At 41.1% G+C, this 21463-nt stretch overlaps 1 protein-coding gene across 1 annotated transcript in view; it reads right to left on the minus strand.

Annotated features, from left to right (window-relative positions):
• The window catches only part of LOC115205764 (catenin alpha-1), a gene marked incomplete in the record, with an annotated part of 311142 nt that overhangs the window by 255356 nt on the left and 34323 nt on the right, over positions 1 to 21463 (minus strand). The window contains 3 exon segments of the mRNA XM_029772068.1: positions 10386 to 10529; positions 10856 to 10981; positions 15267 to 15386. Of these exon segments, the coding sequence (XP_029627928.1) occupies positions 10386 to 10529; positions 10856 to 10981; positions 15267 to 15386 (390 nt within the window).

Genomic DNA, 21463 nt, shown 5'->3' on the forward strand with positions numbered 1-21463 from the left:
TTGTCAGCAGAGTACCCAGCCAGAAATAATCAGACACCCATTTTTCAAGCTAGCATATAATGTCACATAAACCAAAACCACAGCTAAATGCAGCACTAACCTTTGATGATCTTCATCAGATGACAATCCTAGGACATTAAGTTACACAATACATGCATGTTTTGTTCAATCAAATTCATATTTATATCAAAAAACAGCTTTTTACATTAACATGTGACTAGCATGTGACTAGCATTCCCACCGAACACTTCCGGTGAATTTACTAAATTACTCACGATAAACATTGACAAAAAAACAAATTATTTTAAGAATTATAGATACAGAACTCCTTTATGCACTCGCTATGTCCGATTTTAAAAAAGCTTTTCGGTGAAAGCACATTTTGCAATATTCTGAGTAGATAGCCCGGCCATCACAGGCTAGCTATTTTGACACCCACCAAGTGTGGTACTCACCAAACTCCGATTTACTATTAGAAAAGTTTGATTACCTTTGCTGTCTTCGTCAGAATGCACTCCCAGGACGTCTACTTCAATAACAAATGTTGGTTTGGTTCAAAATAATCCATAGTTATATCCAAATAGCGGCGTTTTGTTCGTGCGTTCAAGACACTATCCGAAAGGGTAAATAAGGGTTACGCGCCCGACGCGTTTTGTGACAAAAAAATTCTAAATATTCCATTACCGTACTTCGAAGCATGTCAACCGCTGTTTAAAATCAATTTTTATGCCATTTTTCTCATAAAAAAGCGATAATATTCCGACCGGCAAAGCGTGTTTACGTTCAAAGAGGGAGAAAGTAAAAGCATGGGATCCCCTCGTGCACGAGCCTCAGTCTGATGGCCCTCTGATCGACCACCATCCAAACGCGCTAAAGTTTTTCAGCCATTGGCTGGAATTACATCATTCAGCTTTTTCCCGGGTTCTGAGAGCCTATGGGAGCCGTAGGAAGTGTCACGTTACAGCAAAGATCCTAATGTTCAATAAACAGAGCCAAGAAGCCCAAGGAATGGTCAGAGAGGGTACTTCCTGTTTGGAATCTTCTCAGGTTTTTGCCTGCCATTTGAGTTCTATTATACTCACAGACACCATTCAAACAGTTTTAGAAACTTTAGGGTGTTTTCTATCCAAAGCTAATAATTATATGCATATTCTAGTTTCTGGGCAGGAGTAGTAACCAGATTAAATCGGGTACGTTTTTTATCCAGCCGCGCAAATACTGCCCCCTATCCCAACAGGTTAAGACCTGATGGAGTGGTGTTGCCACTGACCAGCCTGCTAGCCACCGGAGAAGGAGACATGTTGGAAAACACTACTTACTTTAAAGTAAACATTGCCTTCTTTTCCTGGCCAATATAATGCAAGTAAGCATTTAAATTGTACAGTGTACACCAGGTATAGCATATGCAAAATTAAAACGCTGACTTGAGAAATATTGTTTTAACATAGTTAAGTAAATAAAATACTATAATTCGTAATATAGCATGTGCAGTCTATTAAATAATACATTTTGATATAACATGATGGTCAGTTAATGTGAAATTACAGGAGGCTTCTAGAGTTACCCCTACAGTTGTGATATTACAGGAGGCTTCTAGAGTTACCCCTACAGTTGTGATATTACAGGAGGCTTCTAGAGTTACCCCTACAGTTGTGATATTACAGGAGGCTTCTAGAGTTACCCTTACAGTTGAGAGCCAGGCCTAATCGCCAAACACCAGCACCCGACCTCACTAATGCTCGTGGCTGAATGGAAGCAAGTCCCCGCAGCAATGTATTTATTATGGATCCCCATTAGTTCCTGCCAAGGCAGCAGCTAATCTTCATGGGGTCCAGCAAAATTAAAGCAGTTATAAAATAAAAATACATTACATTCATAACAGATTTCACAACACTAAGTGTGTGCCCTCAGGACTCTACACTACTACCACATATCTACAACAAAATCCATGTGTATGTGTGTATAGTGCATATGTTATTGTGTGTGTGTGTATGTGTCTGTGCCTATGTTTGTGTTGCGTCACAGTCTCCACTGTGCAATAAGGTCTATTTGTATCCATTCGTTTATTTTTTTCAATCTAATTATACTGCTCACATAACTTACCTGATGTCAAATAGAGTTCCATGTAGTCATGGCTCTATGCAGTAATGTGTGCCTCCCATAGTCTGCTCTGGACTTGGGGACGGTGAAGAGACCTCTGGTGGCATGTCTTGTGGGGTATGCATGGGTGTCTGAGCTGTGTGCCAGTAGTTCAAACAGACAGCTCGGTGCATTCAACATGTCAATACCTCCCATAAATACAATTAGTGATGAAGTCAATCTCTCCTCCACTTTCAGCCAGGAGAGATGTACAAGCTAATAATTAATGCTAGCTTTCTGTGTACATCCAAGGGCCAGCCGTGCCGCCCTGTTCTGAGCCATTTGCAAATTCCCTCTGTGGCACCTGACCACACGACTGAACAGTAGTCCATGTGCGACAACTAGGGCCTGCAGGACCTGCCTTGTTGACAGTGTGTTGTTAAGGCAGAGCAAAGCTTTATTATAGAAAAACTTCTCCCCATCTTAGCTAATGTTGTATCAATATGTTTTGACCATGACAATTTACAATCCAGGGTTGCTCCTAGCAGTTTAGTCACCTCAACTTGCTCAATTTCCACATTATTCATTACGAGATGTAGTTGAGGTTTAGTGAATGATTTGTCCCAAATACAATGCTTTAAGTTTTTGAAATATTTAGGACCAACTTACTCCTTGCCACTCATTCTGAAACTGCAGCTCTTTGTTAAGTTATTTCAGTTGCTGTAGTAGCTGACATGTATAGTGCAAAGTCATCCTCATACATAGACACACTGGCTTTGTTAGTAAAAATTGAACAAAGTAACGGACCTAGACAGCTGCCTTGGGGAATTCCTGTTACTACGTAAATTATGTTGGAGAGGCTTCCATTAACTTCTTGGGGCTATGTGGGACGTTAGGGTGCGCCACGGGTGGCACGCTATAAACAGCAGGTGCATTTCAAGAGCGGCAAATTTGAAACCAAATAAATGTCATAATTCAAATTTCTCAAACATACAACTATCTTACACCCTTTGAAAGATAAACATCTCCTTAATCTAACCACGTTGTCCGATTTCAAAAAGGTTTTACGGGGAAAGCATAAAGTTAGGTTATGTTAGGAGAGTACATTGACAATAGCTGTGTGTAATGTATTGTCGATTCAAAGACAGGCGTCACCAAAACCATAAAATCAGCTAAAATTATGCACTAACCTTTTACAATCTCCATCAGATGACACTCCTAGGACATTATGTTAGACAATGCATGCATTTTTAGTTCTATCAAGTTCATATTTATATCTAAAAACAGCGTTTTACTATGGCGTTGATGTTCAGGAAATTGTTTCCCTCCAATACCGGCAGTCAAGTCATGACAACAAAATAATGAATTAATATTAGAAAACATTGGTAAAATATTATATTGTCATTCAAAGAATTATAGATTTACATCTCTTGAACGCAATGGACTTGCCAGATTTAACCTTACTGGGAAATCACACTTTGCAATAATCTGAGCACTGCGCCCAGAAAAATACGCATTGCGATACAGACTAACCGCCATGTTGGAGAGATCTAAAATCGAAAATACTATGTAAATAATCCATTACCTTTGATTCTCTTCATCAGATGTCACTTCCAAAGAATCCCAGGTCCATAACGAATGTAGTTTTGTTCAAAAAAGCTCATCATTTATGTCCAAAAACCTCCGTGTTGTTAGCACATGATCTAAGCCAGCCGGACTTCACTTCACTTCACGAACGGAAAAAATATATTTACGTTCGTTCAAACATGTCAAACGTTGTATCGCATAAATCATTAGGGCCTTTTTTAACCAGAACATGAATAAAATTCAAGGCGGACCATTGGGTTCTCTTTTAAAACGTTTCGGAATGAGAGTACCCACCATCAACTCGGGCGCCAGGTGTCTAATGGGCCATCACGTTCCAAGGCTCTTCTTCGGTCAGATCTCACTATAGAAGACTCAAAACACTTTGTAAAGGCTGGGGACATCTTGTGGAAGCAATAGGAAGTGCCAAAACATTCCTCAGCCCCTTTGTTTTTCAATGGTATAGGCTTAAAGTCAATTCAACACATCAGGTATCCACTTCCTGTCAGAATCTGTCTCAGGGTTTTGCCTGCCAAATGAGTTCTGTTATACTCACAGACACCATTCAAACAGTTTTAGAAACTTTAGGGTGTTTTCTATCCATACATAATAAGTATATGCATATTGTAGTTACTGGGTAGGATTAGTAACCAGATTAAATCGGGTACATTTTTTTATCCAGCCGTGAAAATACTGCCCCCTATACCCTAACAGGTAAAGAACACCCTCTGTGTTCGGTTAGACAAGCAACTCTCCACGTTATAGCAGGGAGTGTAAAGCCATAACATGCCTTTCTCCCCTAGGCTACCTGCATCACGGCAGTTGCTAGATCGAATCCCCAAGCTAACACGGTAAAAATCTGTCATTTTGCCCCTGAACAAGGCAGTTAACCCACTGTTCCTAGGCCGTCATTGTAAATAGGAATTTGTTCTTACAACCTGTTGGGGATAGGGGGCAGTATTGAGAATTTTGAAAAAAATATGTGCCCATTTTTAACTGCCTCCTACACCAACTCAGAAGCTAGGATATGCATATTATTAACAGATTTGGATAGAAAACACTGAATTTTCTAAAACTGTTTGAATGGTGTCTGTAAGTATAACAGAACTCATATGGCAGTCAAAACCCCGAGACAAATTCTGACAGGAAGTGGATACCTGATGTGTTGAATTACTTTTAAGCCTATGCCATTGAAACACACAGGGACGTACTCATCATTGAGCACTTCCTACGCCATCCACTAGATGTCACCAGTCTTTACAAAGTGGTTTGAGTCTTCTACTGTGAAAACTGACCGAACAAGAGACTTGGAACGTTGGTCATAAGCGGATGGCCGATACGACTCTGGCGCGCGAGTGCATGTTTGGGTACTCTCGTTCCAATACGTTTTAAAAGAGAATGCAATCGTCTGCCTCGAATATTATTGAAGTTCTGATTGAAAAAGGCCCTAATGATTTATGCTATACCACGTTTGACATGTTTGAACGAACGCAAATATTTTTTTCCCTTATTTGATGAAGACAAGTCCGGCGGGCGTCGTTCATGTTTTTGAGTAGCCTACAGGACGCGCTAACAACACGGAGCTTTTTGGACATAAATTAACTTTTCGAACAAAACTACATTTGTTATGGACCTGGGATTCCTGGAAGTGCCTTCTGATGAAAATAACCCAAGGTATTATTTACATAGTATTTTTGATTTTAGATCTCTCCAACATGGCGCTTAGTCTGTATCGCAAAGCCTATTTTTCTGGGCGCAGTACTCAGATTATTGCAAAGTGTGATTTCCCAGTAAAGTTATTTTTAAATCTTGCAATGCGGTTGCGTTCAAGAGATGTTAATCTATAATTCTTTGAATGACAATATAATATTTTACCAATGTTTTCGAATAGTAATTATTTAATTTGTTGTGCTGATTGACTGGCGGTATTGGAGGGAAAATATTTCCTCAACATCAACGCCATAGTAAACGCTGTTTTTGAATATAAATATGAACTTGATAGAACTAAAAATGCATGCATTGTCTAACATAATGTCCTAGGAGTGTCATCTGATGGAGATTGTAAAAGGTTAGTGCATCATTTTAGCTGGTTTTCTGCTTTTGGTGACGCCTGTCTTTGCATTGACAAAACATTACACAGCTATTTTCAATGTACTGTCCTAACATAATCTAACTTTATGCTTTCGCCGTAAAGCCTTTTTGAAATCGGACAACGTGGTTAGATTAAGGAGATGTTTATCTTTCAAAGGGTGTAAGATAGTTGTATGTTTGAGAAATTTGAATTATGACATTTAAATTGTTTTCAAATTTGGCGCCCTTGATATTTCACCTGCTGTTGATAGGGTGTACCAGGGGTGGGACGCTTGCGTCCCACGTTCCCAGACAGGTTAACAGACTTGCCTAGTTAAATAAAGGTCAAATAAAAAATAAAATACTATGATCAATAATGTCAAAAGCCACACTGAAGTCTAACAAAACAGCTCCCACAATCTTAGCATCAATTTATCTCAGCCAATCAGTCATTTGTGCAAGCGCTGTGCTTAACTAGTAGAAAGAGGAGGAAGGGAAGCGCTACTAAGGTACACAATAGTAAATGTTGGTAGACAGAAGGTGCTCTTTGGTAAAAGGGGTGAGTTGGTCACTGTGCTTGTTGAATGTCCTCTACAAGCGTGATGAAAGTCATGTCAATCTGTTTACAGTAAAAAAGCATTGTATCTGGTCAAAAAAATTTTACCAGAAGTTTACTAAAAGGTTGGTAACAGGTTGATTGGTTATTTGAGCCAGTAAAGGGGACTTTACTATTCTTGGGTAGTGGAATGACTTTTGCTTCACTCCAGGCCTGAGGGCACACACTTTCTTAAATAGAAGATATGGAAAATAGGAGTGACAATATCGCCCGCTATTATCCACACTAATTTTCCATCCAGATTGTTGATAGACAAATCATTTTTTTCCACCTCTTCCACACTTATTTTATGGAATTTAAAATTGCTTGTCTTTCATAATTTGGTCAGATATACTTCTCTGTTGATATCACATACATTAGCATTTGTTGCTGGCATGTCATGGATATGTTTGCTAATCTTGCAAATGGCGGGGGGGGAGTCATTATAGTAGCAATATCAGTGGGTTTTGTGATGAATGAGCCATCTGATTCAATGAATGATGGAGCTGAGTTTGCCTTTTTGCCCAACATTTCCTTTAATAAGGTGCTCCAAAGCTTTTTACTCTCATTCTTTATGTAATTTATCTTTGTTTCATAGTGTACTTTATTTATTTTTATTCAGTTTAGTCACATGATTTCTTAATTTGCAGCAAGTTTGCCAATCAGTTGGGCTACCAGACTTATTTGCCATATCCCTCTCAACCATACAACTTTTCAATTCCTCATCAATCCAAGGGGATTTAACAGTTTTTACAGTCATTTTCTTGTGATGGGTGCATGCTTATTAGGAACTGGAGTAAGCCATTTCATAAATATACATGTTTCGTGCAGATTCTGGTTACTCCTCATTACACACCACAGACCATCAAATAATCTTTACATCAACATAGGAATCAATACAAAACTTTGTGTGACCTTTTATACACTATATTATTAGGCCCCGCATTTGGAAATTTGGTTTTCCTAGATATGGCTACTATATTGTGATCACTACATCCAATGGATTTGGATACTGCTTTCAAGCAAATGTCTGCAGCATTAGTAAAGATGTGATCAATACATGATGAATTCATCCCTGTGCTGTTTTTAACTACCCTGGTAGGTTAACTGATAACTAGCTTTTTCTTGAGTGGGCAGCTTGATGGAAGCCAGTCAATATTTAAAATCACCCAGAAAATATACTTCTCTGTTGATATCACATACATTATCAAGCATTTCACACATATTATCCAGATACTGACTGTTAGCACTTGGTCTATAGCAGCTTCCCACCAGAATGGGCTTTAGAAGGCAGATGAACCTGTAGCCATATTACTTCAACAGTATTTAACATGAGATCCTCTCTAAGCTTTACAGGAATGTGGTTCTGAATATAAAAAACAACCACACCTCCAACTTTGGCATTTGTCTTTCATGTAGATGTTATAACCATGTATTTCTACCACTGTATCAAAAAGTATATTATCTAAGTGAGTTTCAGAGGTTGTGAGAATTTGAAAAGTCACCTGTTACAAGCTAATAATTGATTTCATGAACCTTGTTTCTTAAGCTTTAATCAATAGCGGGCGAAGTACGGTAATGGAATAATTTGAATTTTTTTGTCACGATATGCGCCGGCGCGTCACCCTTCGAATAGTGTCTTGAACGCACTAACAAAACGGAGGTATTTGGATATAACTATGGATTATTTGGAACCAAAACAACATTGAGTGTTGAAGTAGAAGTCCTAGGAGTGCATTCTGACGAAGAACAGCAAAGGTAATCCAATTTTTCTTATAGTAAATCTGAGTTTGGTGAGGGCCAAACTTGGTGGGTGTCAAAATAGCTAGCCATGATGGCCGGGCTATCTACTCAGAATATTGCAAAATGTGCTTTCACCGAAAAGCTATTTTAAAATCGGACATAGCGATTGCATAAAGGAGTTCTGTATCTATAATTCTTAAAATAATTGTTGTATTTTGTCAACGTTTATCATGAGTAATTTAGTAAATTCACCGGAAGTTTTCGGTGGGTATGCTAGTTCTGAACAAAACATGCATGTATTGTATAACATAATGTCCCAGGAGTGTCATCTGATGAAGATCAAAGGTTAGTGCTGCATTTAGCTGTGGTTTGGATTTATGTGACATTATATGCTAGCTTGAAAAATGGGTGTGTGATTATTTCTGGCTGGGTACTCTCCTGACATAATCTAATGTTTTGCTTTCGTTGTAAAGCCTTTTTGAAATCGGACAATGTGGTTAGATAAAGGAGAGTCTTGTCTTTAAAATGGTGTAAAATAGTAATATGTTTGAAAAATTGAAGTTTTTGCATTTTTGAGGTATTTGTAATTCGCGCCACTCTATACCATTGGATATTGGTGAGGCGTTCCGCTAGCAGGTTAGTTTCCAGGTATCAAATTGGTCAATACATGTTCCAACTACAGAGCTGCAATAGTCTCGTAGCCAGTTTTGGAGGGTTAAAAGTCTGCTGAAATGTTCAATGCCACAATTTAGGAAGGGCAGAGGGCCAGATATTATGGGGCGTCTGTTAGTGTAGTGACCCAATCAGTTCTTTAAAAATCCATCTTCAGCTATTCTAAGCTGCCCTTCATAATGTCATTGAATCCCACATGAACTATGATAGACTCAATTCTGTGATGCAGACTTCAAAATGTTTGGGAGCAGCTTTTTGAAGTCCTCTACAGGCACACATATACTATTGAGAAAAAAAAGCCATGCTTGCACATGTATAAAATCTTAGAGGCTGACAACGTCTGAGACTTATTTCCATTGGGGTCCTCATATATATCTACCTATAAGAGGAAAATGAGTCTGTCCTAAATGGAACCCTTACATTTAGAATGCACTACTTTAGACCAGAGCCTATAAGGGTTTCCTCTGTATTTTAGGACAACAGTCAAAACTCCACTAGATTAAAATCCCAAATATTGAATAATCTAGTGACAAAAAGTTAGTCGAAGTTGAGGCTTTGCACTCTGTTCACGACCAAATTAACAATCCGGGATTTTGCCACCATCTGAAACCCTGAGATCAAATCTTACAGGTTTGTTTTGGGGTCAGCAGCAGTAAAGGCAGCATTAATCTGATCCAATCCTGGATTACAAGGCTTCCTGGACTGAATTCAATCAAATCAAACACACAGGATAACATGTCAACAGCTTTAAAGCCATATTTACAACGGGAGAAAGAGAAAGAGGGAGCCTAAGAACAGAGAGCGAGAAAGAGGGGGGGAGAAAGAGGGAGCCTAAGAACAGCGAGCGAGAAAGAGGGAACCTAAGAACAGAGAGCGAGAAAGAAAAGCAAAACAAGGATACAAAGAAACACTTTCGTATTTTAAGAAATACAAAAAAAAGTGAGAGGTGATAGAAAGAAAAACAAAGTTCTTCCCCACTTGGGCTGGGTTGCTACAGTGGGAACATACCCTCACATCTGTCCCTGACCTGCAGACACTACAGTGGGAACATCCCCTCACAGGCTGGGGCCTGTTCCCTCCCTGCCTCCCACGTAGCACCGTAGTCCCTACATAGTGCACTACTTTTGACCAGAGCCCTATGGGAGTCCGGGTCAAAAGTAGTGCACTATGTAGGGAATAGGGTGCAACTTGGGATGCTCTGTTCTGTTTTAGTTCTCAACGCAGCAGCAGGGGTAGAGGTGAGGCGTAGCTGATACCATTGAGGTATCAGGTCTACCTGCTTTACAAACTTTGCATTTGTTTATGTCATTGTCCAGTGTTATCAGATCAGTGCAGACCAAGGAAAGGAGATATGAGGGAAAAATGACTAGAGGGCGCCATAGCTCGGCGGGGTACATTTACATTTTAGTCATTTAGCAGACGCTCTTATCCAGAGCGACTTACAGTAGTGAATGCATTAATTTCATGCATTTATTATTTTTTTGTAGGTAGAGGGCGCCAGAGGGCGGCGGGGTAGAGTTGTTGAGAGCGTAGACCAGCTCTCCTCGGCGGGGTAGAGGGCGCCATAGCTCGGCGGGGTAGAGTTGTTGAGAGCGTAGAACATCTCTCCTCGCCCACCAACCCCCATCCCCACTAGACTTACATCAAAGTTGTTGAGAGCGTAAGCCAGCTCTCCTCCCCCAGCAGGGTGGTTAAAGGCAGCGTCATCAGAGGCGGTAGCCTGGGCAGCATTAGAGATGCCTGAGACAGCATGCTGAAGCTGCTTGTAGATCAGGTCACGGTTCGCCTGGAGAACGGAATTAAATTCAAAATGTTATTTAGGGAGAACTAAAGATAAAATGCATCAACAAGATGTCTCTCTGAAGCACTTCGAGATTCTGTATGTAATGTGCTATTGAAGTTAAATTATCATAAGCTCTTAAAAGCATTCATTGAAACAGTTTAAAACACAAGACAAAAGTAAAAAAAAATTTAAAAACATTTCAAATATTATTACGTCCCAAATGGCACCCTATTCCCTTGATGTTGCGCACAAACGGCTTTTGGTCAACATCCATTCACTATTAGGGAACAAGGTGCCATTTGGGATGCACCCATTGTTCTATTACAGACCTTGTATGCGGCCACGTCCGGGTGTTGGAGGCAGGCGCGGGAGGCGGTGTAGAGCATGGGGATGTTCCTCTGGAGAACACCGCGGGCGGCCGCCATCTGATCCTTATGGTGAACATCCTTCAACTCCTACAGAGAGGAGAGAGACAATGGTATTACTACACTATCTGAAAAACATTACATCGTTTCAATAGCAGCGATGCAGAATTATTAGATACAATATAGACAAGCTCCGGGGAGGGGGAGACAGGCTCCAGGGAGGGGGGGAGAGAGACAGGCTCCGGGGAGGGGGGGAGAGAGACAGGCTCCGGGGAGGGGGGGAGAGAGACAGGCTCCGGGGAGGGGGGGGAGAGAGACAGGCTCCGGGGAGGGGGGGAGAGAGACAGGCTCCGGGGAGGGGGGGAGAGAGACAGGCTCCGGGAGGAGGGGGGAGTGAAGGGGTGACACTTTCGATTGAAGACAGTCAAGTGATGCCCTCACGTAAACAATTATGACAGAGCTGCTCGGTCTGAGCGACCTAGATTCTCCCCTGTGGTGATAAAGCACAGTCATAATCAGGCCATTCCAATAAGCCCTTCAGCTTTAATGCATAGCTCTTACTACTGGCTCCAGTGTTACAGTTTTTATAGAAGAGCCAGGGAGACAGCACAGACTGCTGCCTCCCAAATTACAATATTCCCTATATAGTGCACTATAGGCCCTAGTCAAAAGTGCACTATATAGGAAATAGAGTGCCATTTACGAGGTAGAATAAACTGATGCCTTGGCATAAAGGAAATCAACATTGGCCAACGCCTCACACACACACACGACCGTATGGTTTTACGTTTACATTTCAGTCTACTAAAAACAGGAAGGGACATCTTTATTTACAACCTGGTTGTATCTAAACCCAAAACACCCAAATCTAAACCCAAAAACCCAAATCTAAAACCCAAACACAAGATTGGAAAGACAAATAGGACAATAAAACATCGGGCCCAAAACAATAGCGTGTGAGATATAATGAGCAGATTCTTCTTCTATAATCTGTGTGTGTATCCTACCTGAACAGCCTAGTGACGCTGCTCATTCCATTACTCAGCGATGTCACTCATCATGAAATATGAACAGCACCGACAGACCCTTTCCCCATCTCTCCATAATGGATCTGGTCACCCTGTGCTGCCTGCATACATCCTCTTTTCAATTCCTCACCTCTGGGTTTTTTTTTAAACTGCTGCTGAAATGTACAGACATTGTCCTTATTTTTTTACACCTTAAAAATTGTAGTAACAACCTTTTACATTCTGAAATTGGACGCCGTAGCTTTAAATCTATTATTTATTTTTTTGCTTGACTGCACTGAGCTACTGAATTCCAGGCAAGAAGCATCTCCCCAGGTAATTACTAACATTCAGTACATTTCCATAATATTGATCAAATGAAGCCAGGTTAACCTGTTGGGGATAGGGGGCAGTATTTGCACGGCCGGATAAAAAAACGTACCCGATTTAATCTGGTTACTACTCCTGCCCAGTAACTAGAATATGCATATCATTGTTTGATTTGGATAGAAAACACCCTAACGTTTCTAAAACTGTTTGAATGGTGTCTGTGAGTATAACAGAACTCATTTGGCAGGCCAAAACCTGAGAAGATTCCAAACAGGAAGCGCTCTCTGACTATTTCTTGGCCTTCTTGATCATCTCTAACCAAAACAGGGGATTTCTGGCATAACGTGACATTTTCTAACGCTCTCATAGGCTCTCAGAAGGCGCCAGAACGATGAATGGTGGCTTTGCAGGCCATGGCTGAAAAACAGTAGCGCATTTTGTAAGTGGTCGATCTGAGGACAATGAGACTGGAGGCGCATGCACGAGCCGACACCATGTTTACTTTCTCTCTCTTTGAACGAAAACAACGACTCCCGGTCGGAATATTATCGCTTTTTTACGAGAAAAATAGCATAAAAATGTATTTTAAACAGCGTTTGTCATGCTTCGAAATACGGTAATGGAATATTTTGAATATTTTTGTCACGAAACGCGTCGGGCGCGTCACCCTTCTTTACCCTTCGGATAGTGTCTTGAACGCACGAACAAAACGCCGCTATTTGGATATAACTATGGATTATTTGGAACCAAACCAACATTTGTTATTGAAGTAGAAGTCCTGGGAGTGCATTCTGACGAAGAACAGCAAAGGTAATCAAACTTTTCTAATAGTAAATCGGAGTTTGGTGACACCCACACTTTTGACACCCACACTTGGTGGGTGTCAAAATAGCTAGCCTGTGATGGCCGGGCTATCTACTTAGAATATTGCAAAATGTGCTTTCACCGAAAAGCTATTTTAAAAATCGGACATAGCGAGTGCATAAAGGAGTTCTGTATCTATAATTCTTAAAATAATTGTTATGTTTTTTGTGAACGTTTATCGTGAGTAATTTAGTAAATTCACCGGAAGTGTTCGGTGGGAATGCTAGTCACATGCTAATGTAAAAAGCTGTTTTTTGATATAAATATGAACTTGATTGAACAAAACATGCATGTATTGTATAACATAATGTCCTAGGATTGTCATCTGATGAAGATCATCAAAGGTTAGTGCTGCATTTAGCTGTGGTTTGGGTTTATGTGACATTATATGCTAGCTTGAAAAATGGGTGTGATTATTTCTGGCTGGGTACTCTGCTGACATAATCTAATGTTTTGCTTTCGTTGTAAAGCCTTTTTGATATCGGACAGTGTGGTTAGATTAACGAGAGTCTTGTCTTTAAAATGGTGTAAAATAGTCATATATTTGAGAAATTGAAGTAATAGCATTTCTAAGGTATTTGAATATCGCGCCACGGGATTACACTGGCCCAGAGAGGTTAATTATTCTGCAACTTTATTACGTAGCTAGTGTAAGCCCAAGAGTGCCCATCTAGATATGGTTCAAATAAACACATCCACTTTCAGCTAGACATCACGTTTACAAAGATTTGTATAACTAACCAGAAGATAGACTTTAGCCTGTTGTTTCCAAAGGGAACAAAATTGGTCAATGTGGGCAGAGCCAAGCAGGAACTAGCAAGATCCTACTGGAGCAGTCTAGCATTCGTTTGCATATTTCCGTTAGGAAACGCCTACTCGGCAACAATAACTATTTTTGCCTTTCTACTCCTAGTGATATATTTTTTTTCAACTTTGGCAAAGGGCAAAGTCTACAAAAAACTTAGTTCGTAGCAGATTCTAGTTTTGCGAAAACAAAAACTGTATTGACATCAAATGTTTCATCAATGAGAAAATTAGCAGAATGTCAGACAAAAAAAAAGACAAAACAATTTAAAATAAAAATATCGATGTCACTTCATCTTCTCCCAATGCCGGGCCACTGGGCTTCCTCTCACTACCATATTTGGTAGTGAGTAGAAACATGAAGCGGATGCTTCACATTTATACATGAGGTGAAATATGTCTCATTGATCTGTGACGTTTACGTGAGGATGCAGAAATTTTGTTTAGCTAGCTTGCTAGCAGCCTACATTATAATATGAACGACACTAACATTACTGTACTTTTATATTCATATGGGAGGGGTAAAAGTTCATTATTGACATGCTAACGGGTTGCTTGATCATGTATAAATAAAAAAGAAATACAATTTTTAAAAAGGGGGAAAGGGGGATACCTAGTCAGTCGTACAACAATGTATTCAACTGAAAGTGTGTCATCCACATTTAACCCCTCTGAATCAGAGAGGTGAGGGGCGACTGCCTTAATCAACATCCACGTCTTCAGCGCCTGGAGAACAGTGGGGTTAACTGTCTTACTCAGGGACAGAACAATAGATTTTTACGTTGTCAGCTCGGGGATTCGATCCAGCAACCTTCCGGTTACTGGCCCAACGCTCTAACCACTAGGCTACCTGCCTTAGCATTTGTTAGCTAGCTAGCAAGGGTTAGCTGTGTATTGTCTGCTAAAATAAACATGTTGTCTGCTTGTGGATTGTTGCATTATTCAATATGTTTTAGAAGTTGCTTGGATTGTTAAATAGCTTGTGCTTACTGGCTCGTGGCTACTGTGATACGTATGGTCAATTTGAGCTGTGGACCAAGAATGTCGCGTTGCAAGCCACAACGAAAGACAAGGCACAGATGAAAAGAAAATCCCTTTCACCACTCTACTTGTCAGACTCCATCTCTCGTAGTGTAGATGGGGCCTCAGTAGGTGGCTTAGTTACTAACATCCATCTCCCATGTCTCTCCCTCCAGTCTCCGACTCCCCATCACCTACCCTTCATAGCCCTTTACCAACCCCAAATGTCAGCTCCCACTCCAGCCCAGACACCTCCCTTAGAACAGACCTGACTGCTGTCTCTTGGCAGCCATCTCACTCCCAGCCATGCTCCCTGTCTCTCTCCCTCCATCAGACAGTCCAGTACATACCTGCTGTCTCTTGGCAGCCATCATGTTGAGTTTGTCCACCTCTGGTTTCAGGGCCTTGTACTGTATGCCCAGGTCCTGCTCTGTTCCAGCGTTACGCACCTTCACTAGGTTCTCCTCCACCTAGAGGGGTTACAGAGGAACACACGGTTTAGATAGGAACATAGGCAAGAATGTAAGAGGGGCGTTGTGGACTGGGGAATTGGAGAAATTCTCTGGGAGATGCTGGAAAGATCAGCCCTGAGAGAGTTGGATAGAAAAAAATAAATACATTTTTTTATATTTTTTAAAACATACCTTATTTGATCATGTCAGCGGTAGGTTTGGAATGACAACGGAAATGAAGTCTGGAGAACAGCACGATGAACATTCAGGTTCACCAGCGCCTCATATTCAGATCCTATGAACTATCATGTCCCAAATAAACACTATCCCCTACAAAGTGCACTAGTTCAACCAGGGCCCATAGGTTTGTGCCCTCTATGCCATAAGGCTCTGGACAAAAGTATTGCATTATATGGTAAAGGGTGCATTTTGGGACTAAGGCAACATCTTTGCTAGGAAGGTTATTCTTTCCGTGAGTTAACACAGTCAACATGGCTCTCTCCACTCAGCAGTCCATTAAAGACCAGTGCTTAGACTACAGTATATGGTAAATGATTCATTTGCTGCTAGCTGTTACCAGAGAAACACAGTTTGCCCTCAATCTTTACCATCAAAAAATACACACACTAGCTATATCAGCGCAAAGTGCAAAATGCATTGAGCTCTGTTAATATTGCAAAGGTAAAAAGGGACTCCCATGTACATTTATGGAGGGAATTGAGCGGAAGAATTAACACAAGTTATTTAAAAGGTTAAATAAAAAATATATAAACCTTCCTGAAATACATGGACAAAAGAATGTGGACACCTGCTCGTCAAACATTAATATGGCATTAACATGGAGTTGGTCCCCCTTTGCTGCTATAAACAGCCACCCACTCTTCTGGGAAGGCTTTCCACTAGATGTTGGAACATTGCTGCAGAGCATTGGTGAGGTCGGGCACTGATGTTGGGCGATTAGGCCTGGCTCGCAGTCGGCAATAAAATTCATCCCAAAGGTGTTCAATGAGATGACATCACGGGCCATGTCACAGTAACGATCTCCTAGAGGCCTAGAGATTAGCCCGGGCCAGACTCTAGATTAGCCCGGGCCAGACTCTAGATTAGCCCGGGCCAGACTCTAGATTAGCCCGGGCCAGACTCTAGATTAGCCCGGGCCAGACTCTAGATTAGCCCGGGCCAGACTCTAGATTAGCCCGGGCCAGACTCTAGATTAGCCCGGGCCAGAGGCTGACAGAGGCAGCTATGCTATAGCTATAACTGAGGATGCCCATATATGTTACTTTTGACCAAGGCTAACAGGTGTAGGTCTGCACAGTTCCCTCTCACACATGGAAAAACAAGACCAAATAAGATGGAACAAAACTCAGCAACAACAAAAAAAGAAAACGTCCCGTTTTCAAAGATAATTCGTAAAAATCCAAATAACTTCACAGTAAAGGGATTAAACACTGTTTCCCATGCTTTTTCAATGAACCATAAACAATTCATGAACATGCACTTGTGGAAAGGTCATTAACCTGTTAGGGCTAGGGGCAGTATTTACACGGCCGGATAAAAAACGTACCCGATTTAATCTGGTTACTACTCCTGCCCAGTAACTAGAATATGCATATAATTATTGGCTTTGGATAGAAAACACCCTAAAGTTTCTAAAACTGTTTGAATGGTGTCTGTGAGTATAACAGAACTCATATGGCAGGCAAAAACCTGAGAAGATTCCATGCAGGAAGTGGCCTGTCTGACAAGTTGTTGTTCTTCTTGCCTCTGTTTATTGAAGACTGAGGATCTTTGCTATAACGTGACACTTCCTACAGCTCCCATAGGCTCTCAGAGCCCGGGAAAAAGCTGAACGATATCGAGGCAGCCCAAGACTGAAACACATTATCGCTTTTGACAAGTGGCTGATCAGAGGACAATGGGCTGAGGTGCGAGCCCGAGTCGACCCCATGCTTTATTTTCTTCCGTCTGTTTACCTAATTGCAGATTCCCGGCCGGAATATTATCGCTTTTTTACGAGAAAAATGGCATAAAAATTTATTTTAAACAGCGGTTGACATGCTTCGAAGTACGGTAATGGAATATTTAGCATTTTTTTGTCACGAAATGCGCCATGCTCGTAACCCTTATTTACCCTTCGGATAGTGTCTTGAACGCACGAACAAAACGCCGCTGTTTGAACATAACTATGGATTATTTGGGACCAAACCAACATTTGTTATTTAAGTAGAAGTCCTGGGAGTGCATTCTGACGAAGAACACCAAAGGTAATCAAACTTTTCTAATAGTAAATCGGAGTTTGGTGAAGGCTAAACTTGCTGGGTGTCTAAATAGCTAGCCCTGTGATGCCGGGCTATCTACTTAGAATATTGCAAAATGTGCTTTCACCAAAAAGCTATTTTTAAAAAAATCTGACATATCGAGTGCATAGAGGAGTTCTGTATCTATAATTCTTAAAATAATTGTTCTGCTTTTTGTGAACGTTTATCGTGAGTAATTTAGTAAATTGTTAGTAAATTCACCGGAAGTTTACGGGGGGTATGCTAGTTCTGAACGTCACATGCTAATGTAAAAAGCTGGCTTTTGATATAAATATGAACTTGATTGAACAAAACGTGCATGTATTGTATAACAATGTCCTAGGTGTGTCATCTTATGAAGATCTTCAAAAGGTTAGTGCTGCATTTAGCTGTCTTCTGGGTTTTTGTGACATTATATGCTAGCTTGAAAAATGGGTGTCTGATTATTTCTGGCTGGGTACTCTGCTGACATCGGACAGTGTGGTTAGATTAACGAGAGTCTTGTCTTTAAAATGCTGTAAAATAGTCATATGTTTGAGAAATTGAAGTAATAGCATTTCTAAGGTATTTGAATAACGCGCCACAGGATTCCACTGGCTGTTACATAGGTGGGACGATTTGGTGCCACCTACCCTAGAGAGGTTAATGCAGCTGGTGGCCACACCAGATACTGACTTACTTTTGATTTTGACCCCCCCTTTGTTCACGGACACATTATTCCATTTCTGTAAGTCACATGTCTGTGGAACCTGTTCAGTTTATGTCTCAGTTGTTGAATCTTAGGTTCATACAAATATTTACACGTTAAGTTTGCTGAAAATAAAACACAGTTGACAGTGAGAGAAGATTTCTTTTTTGCTGAGTTTATATTGCCTGGAGTAAACATTTAACATCTCAAGATTCAGGAACTCTGTCAATTTGATATGATTCTATAATCCACCCAGGGCATGCCCGTACAATACCCGTATGAGCATCCCAAATGGCAGCCTATTCACTATGGGCCTTGGTCAAAAAGCAGTGCTCTACTTAGGGCGCCATTTGGGACTCAGCCTCTGGGACTCTGGAATGCGCAAAGAGCAATGACGTCAGGTCTCCTGCAGTTGGCTGGCAACACCAGGGTGTCCAGAGAATATCAGGGCTGACTGACCTCAGAGACTTAGATATAGCTGAGCACTGACTGAGTCTGGATGGGTCTTAAAAACGGCACCCGTTGCCCTATACAGCGCCCTTCTTTTGAACAGAGCCCATGTGGAATAGGCACTGCATAGGAAATAGTGTGCCATTCCTGGTACGGCCCCTGGTCAAAAGTAGTGCACTACATAGAGAACATGTTGCCATTTGGGACACATCCCAAGTATCTGGAAGGCGCTAACCCAGTGAAGTGGTGGGTTATAAACAGAGGCATGATAAGATAAAGTAAAGTGGAAGAACTCAATGTTAATGGCCAGTATGGGATTTTTTTATAACCCCAACTAGAACACAGGGTGGGGGCTTAGCCCACAATGCAATACCACACATAGCTGTGGAGGCTTCCTCACCTCAAGAGTAGAAACTAATGCTTTTCTATCAAATCTCTTTCTGCTTAGTTCCACAGCAAATCATAGCATTTCTGTAGAGGCCCAGGCCCGTATTCATAAAGCGTCTCACAGTAAAGAGTGCTGATCTAGCTGTCCATATCATTTATGATCTTAAAACTGATCCTAGATCTTCACCCGGAGGTCCGAGACAAATACAGTAATTTCCTTTTCAACCTGATGTCCTGTCTGAGCATGTCGAATGACAGACGTCTTCCATTTTATAACCTAGCTATAAAAGTGACTCCTAGCTATAAAAAAAAGTGACTCCACTTCATCGTTGACGTTTGACACAATGACTTCACTGTCTGGCTGTGTTGTGTAATTATAAAATCAGAACAGGTTACATATGTAGTGATCGGAGGGTTTAGAAAATATACGGCTACGTCCCAAATGGCGCCCTGGTCAAAACTAGTGCACTACCCCTATGGGGCCCTGGTCAAAACTAGTGCACTACCCCTATGGGGCCCTGGTCAAAACTAGTGCACTACCCCTATGGGGCCCTGGTCAAAACTAGTGCACTACCCCTATGGGGCCCTGGTCAAAACTAGTGCACTACCCCTATGGGGCCCTGGTCAAAAGTAGTGCACTAAATAGAAAGGCTTAGTCCTCTATAGGTACCCTACGACAGATGATAAACAAGGCTGTCTCTGTTGACTGCAGGTGTAAGGCCTCCTTGTGGTCAGGGTTTAGTTTCATTGTTCACAGCAATAATGAACTGAAGTACAGGTAAAGAGATGGAAAAACACAGAAGACCTTGTTTGAAATGTAGACCTTTAGCCAAGATACCAGAACGTTAGATTGAGTCACGCAAACTATTTATCTCCAAAAACAGTTAGACACGTGTTTCTTTAAAAAGGTGCAGCTGAACTTAAGATTATTTATATATTCCTATTTTCTTCGATGCAATAAAGAATGTCCAAGTTATTCATAAGCTAGTTAAATAGTTTAACCTTCAGCTATATGGAACTTCTGTCATATCCACAGGAGCCTACGCATCACTATGCTATTAGCTACCTCAAAACGTGACTCAAAGCCAGAGAGACGGTTTAGAATGCTGTAAGGTACAGTTGAAGTCGGAAGTTTACATACACTTAGGTTGGAGTCATTAAAACTCATTTTTCAACCACTCCACAAACTTTTCTTAAACTATAGTTTTGGCAAGTCTGTTAGGACATCTACTTTGTAAATGACAAGTAATTTTTCCAACAATTGTTTACACAGATTATTTCACTTATAATTCACTGTATCACAATTCCAGTGGGTCAAAAGAAGTTTACATACACTAAGTTGACTGTGCCTTTAAACAGCATAGAAAATTCCAGAAAATGATGCCATGGCTTTAGAAGCTTCTGATAGGCTAATTGACATCATTTGAGTCAATTGGAGGTGTACCTGTAGATGTATTTCAAGGCCTACCTTCAAACTCAGTGCCTCTTTGCTTGACATCATGGGAAAAGCAAAAGAAATCAGCCAAGACCTAAAAAAAAATTGTAGACCTCCACAAGTCTGGTTCATCCTTGGGAGCAATTTCCAAAACGCCTGAAGGTACCACGTTCATCTGTACAAACAATAGTACAAAAGTATAAACACCATGGGACCACACAGCCGTCATACCGCTCAGGAAGGAGACGCGTTCTGTCTCCTAGAGATGAACGTACTTGTGCGAAAAGTGCAATCAATCCCAGAACAGAAAATGACCTTGTGAAGAAGCTGGAGGAAACGGGTACAAAGTATCTATATCCACAGTAAAACGAGACCTATATCAATATAACCTGAAAGGCCGCTCAGCAAGGAAGAAGCCACTGCTCCAAAACCGCCATAAAAAAGCCAACCTACGGTTTGCAACTGCACATGGGGACAAAGATCGTACTTTGAGAAATGTCCTCTGGTCTGATGAAACAAAAATAGAATTGTTTGGCCATAATGACCATTGTTATTTTTGGAGGAAAAAGGGGGAGGCTTGCAAGCCGAAGAACAGGTGGCAGCATCATGTTGTGGGGGTGCTTTGCTGCAGGAGGGACTGGTGCACTTCACAAAATAGATGGCATCGTGAGGTAGGAAAATTATGTGGATATATTGAAGCAACATCTCAAGACATCAGTCAGGAAGTTAAAGCTTGGTCGTAAATGGGTCGTCCAAATGGACAATGACCCCAAACATACTTCCAAAGTTGTGGCAAAATGGCTTAAGGACAACAAAGGCTACCTGGAAGGCTACC

This window comes from Salmo trutta, chromosome 13, assembly GCF_901001165.1.
Source record: "Salmo trutta chromosome 13, fSalTru1.1, whole genome shotgun sequence".
NCBI lineage: Eukaryota > Metazoa > Chordata > Actinopteri > Salmoniformes > Salmonidae > Salmo > Salmo trutta.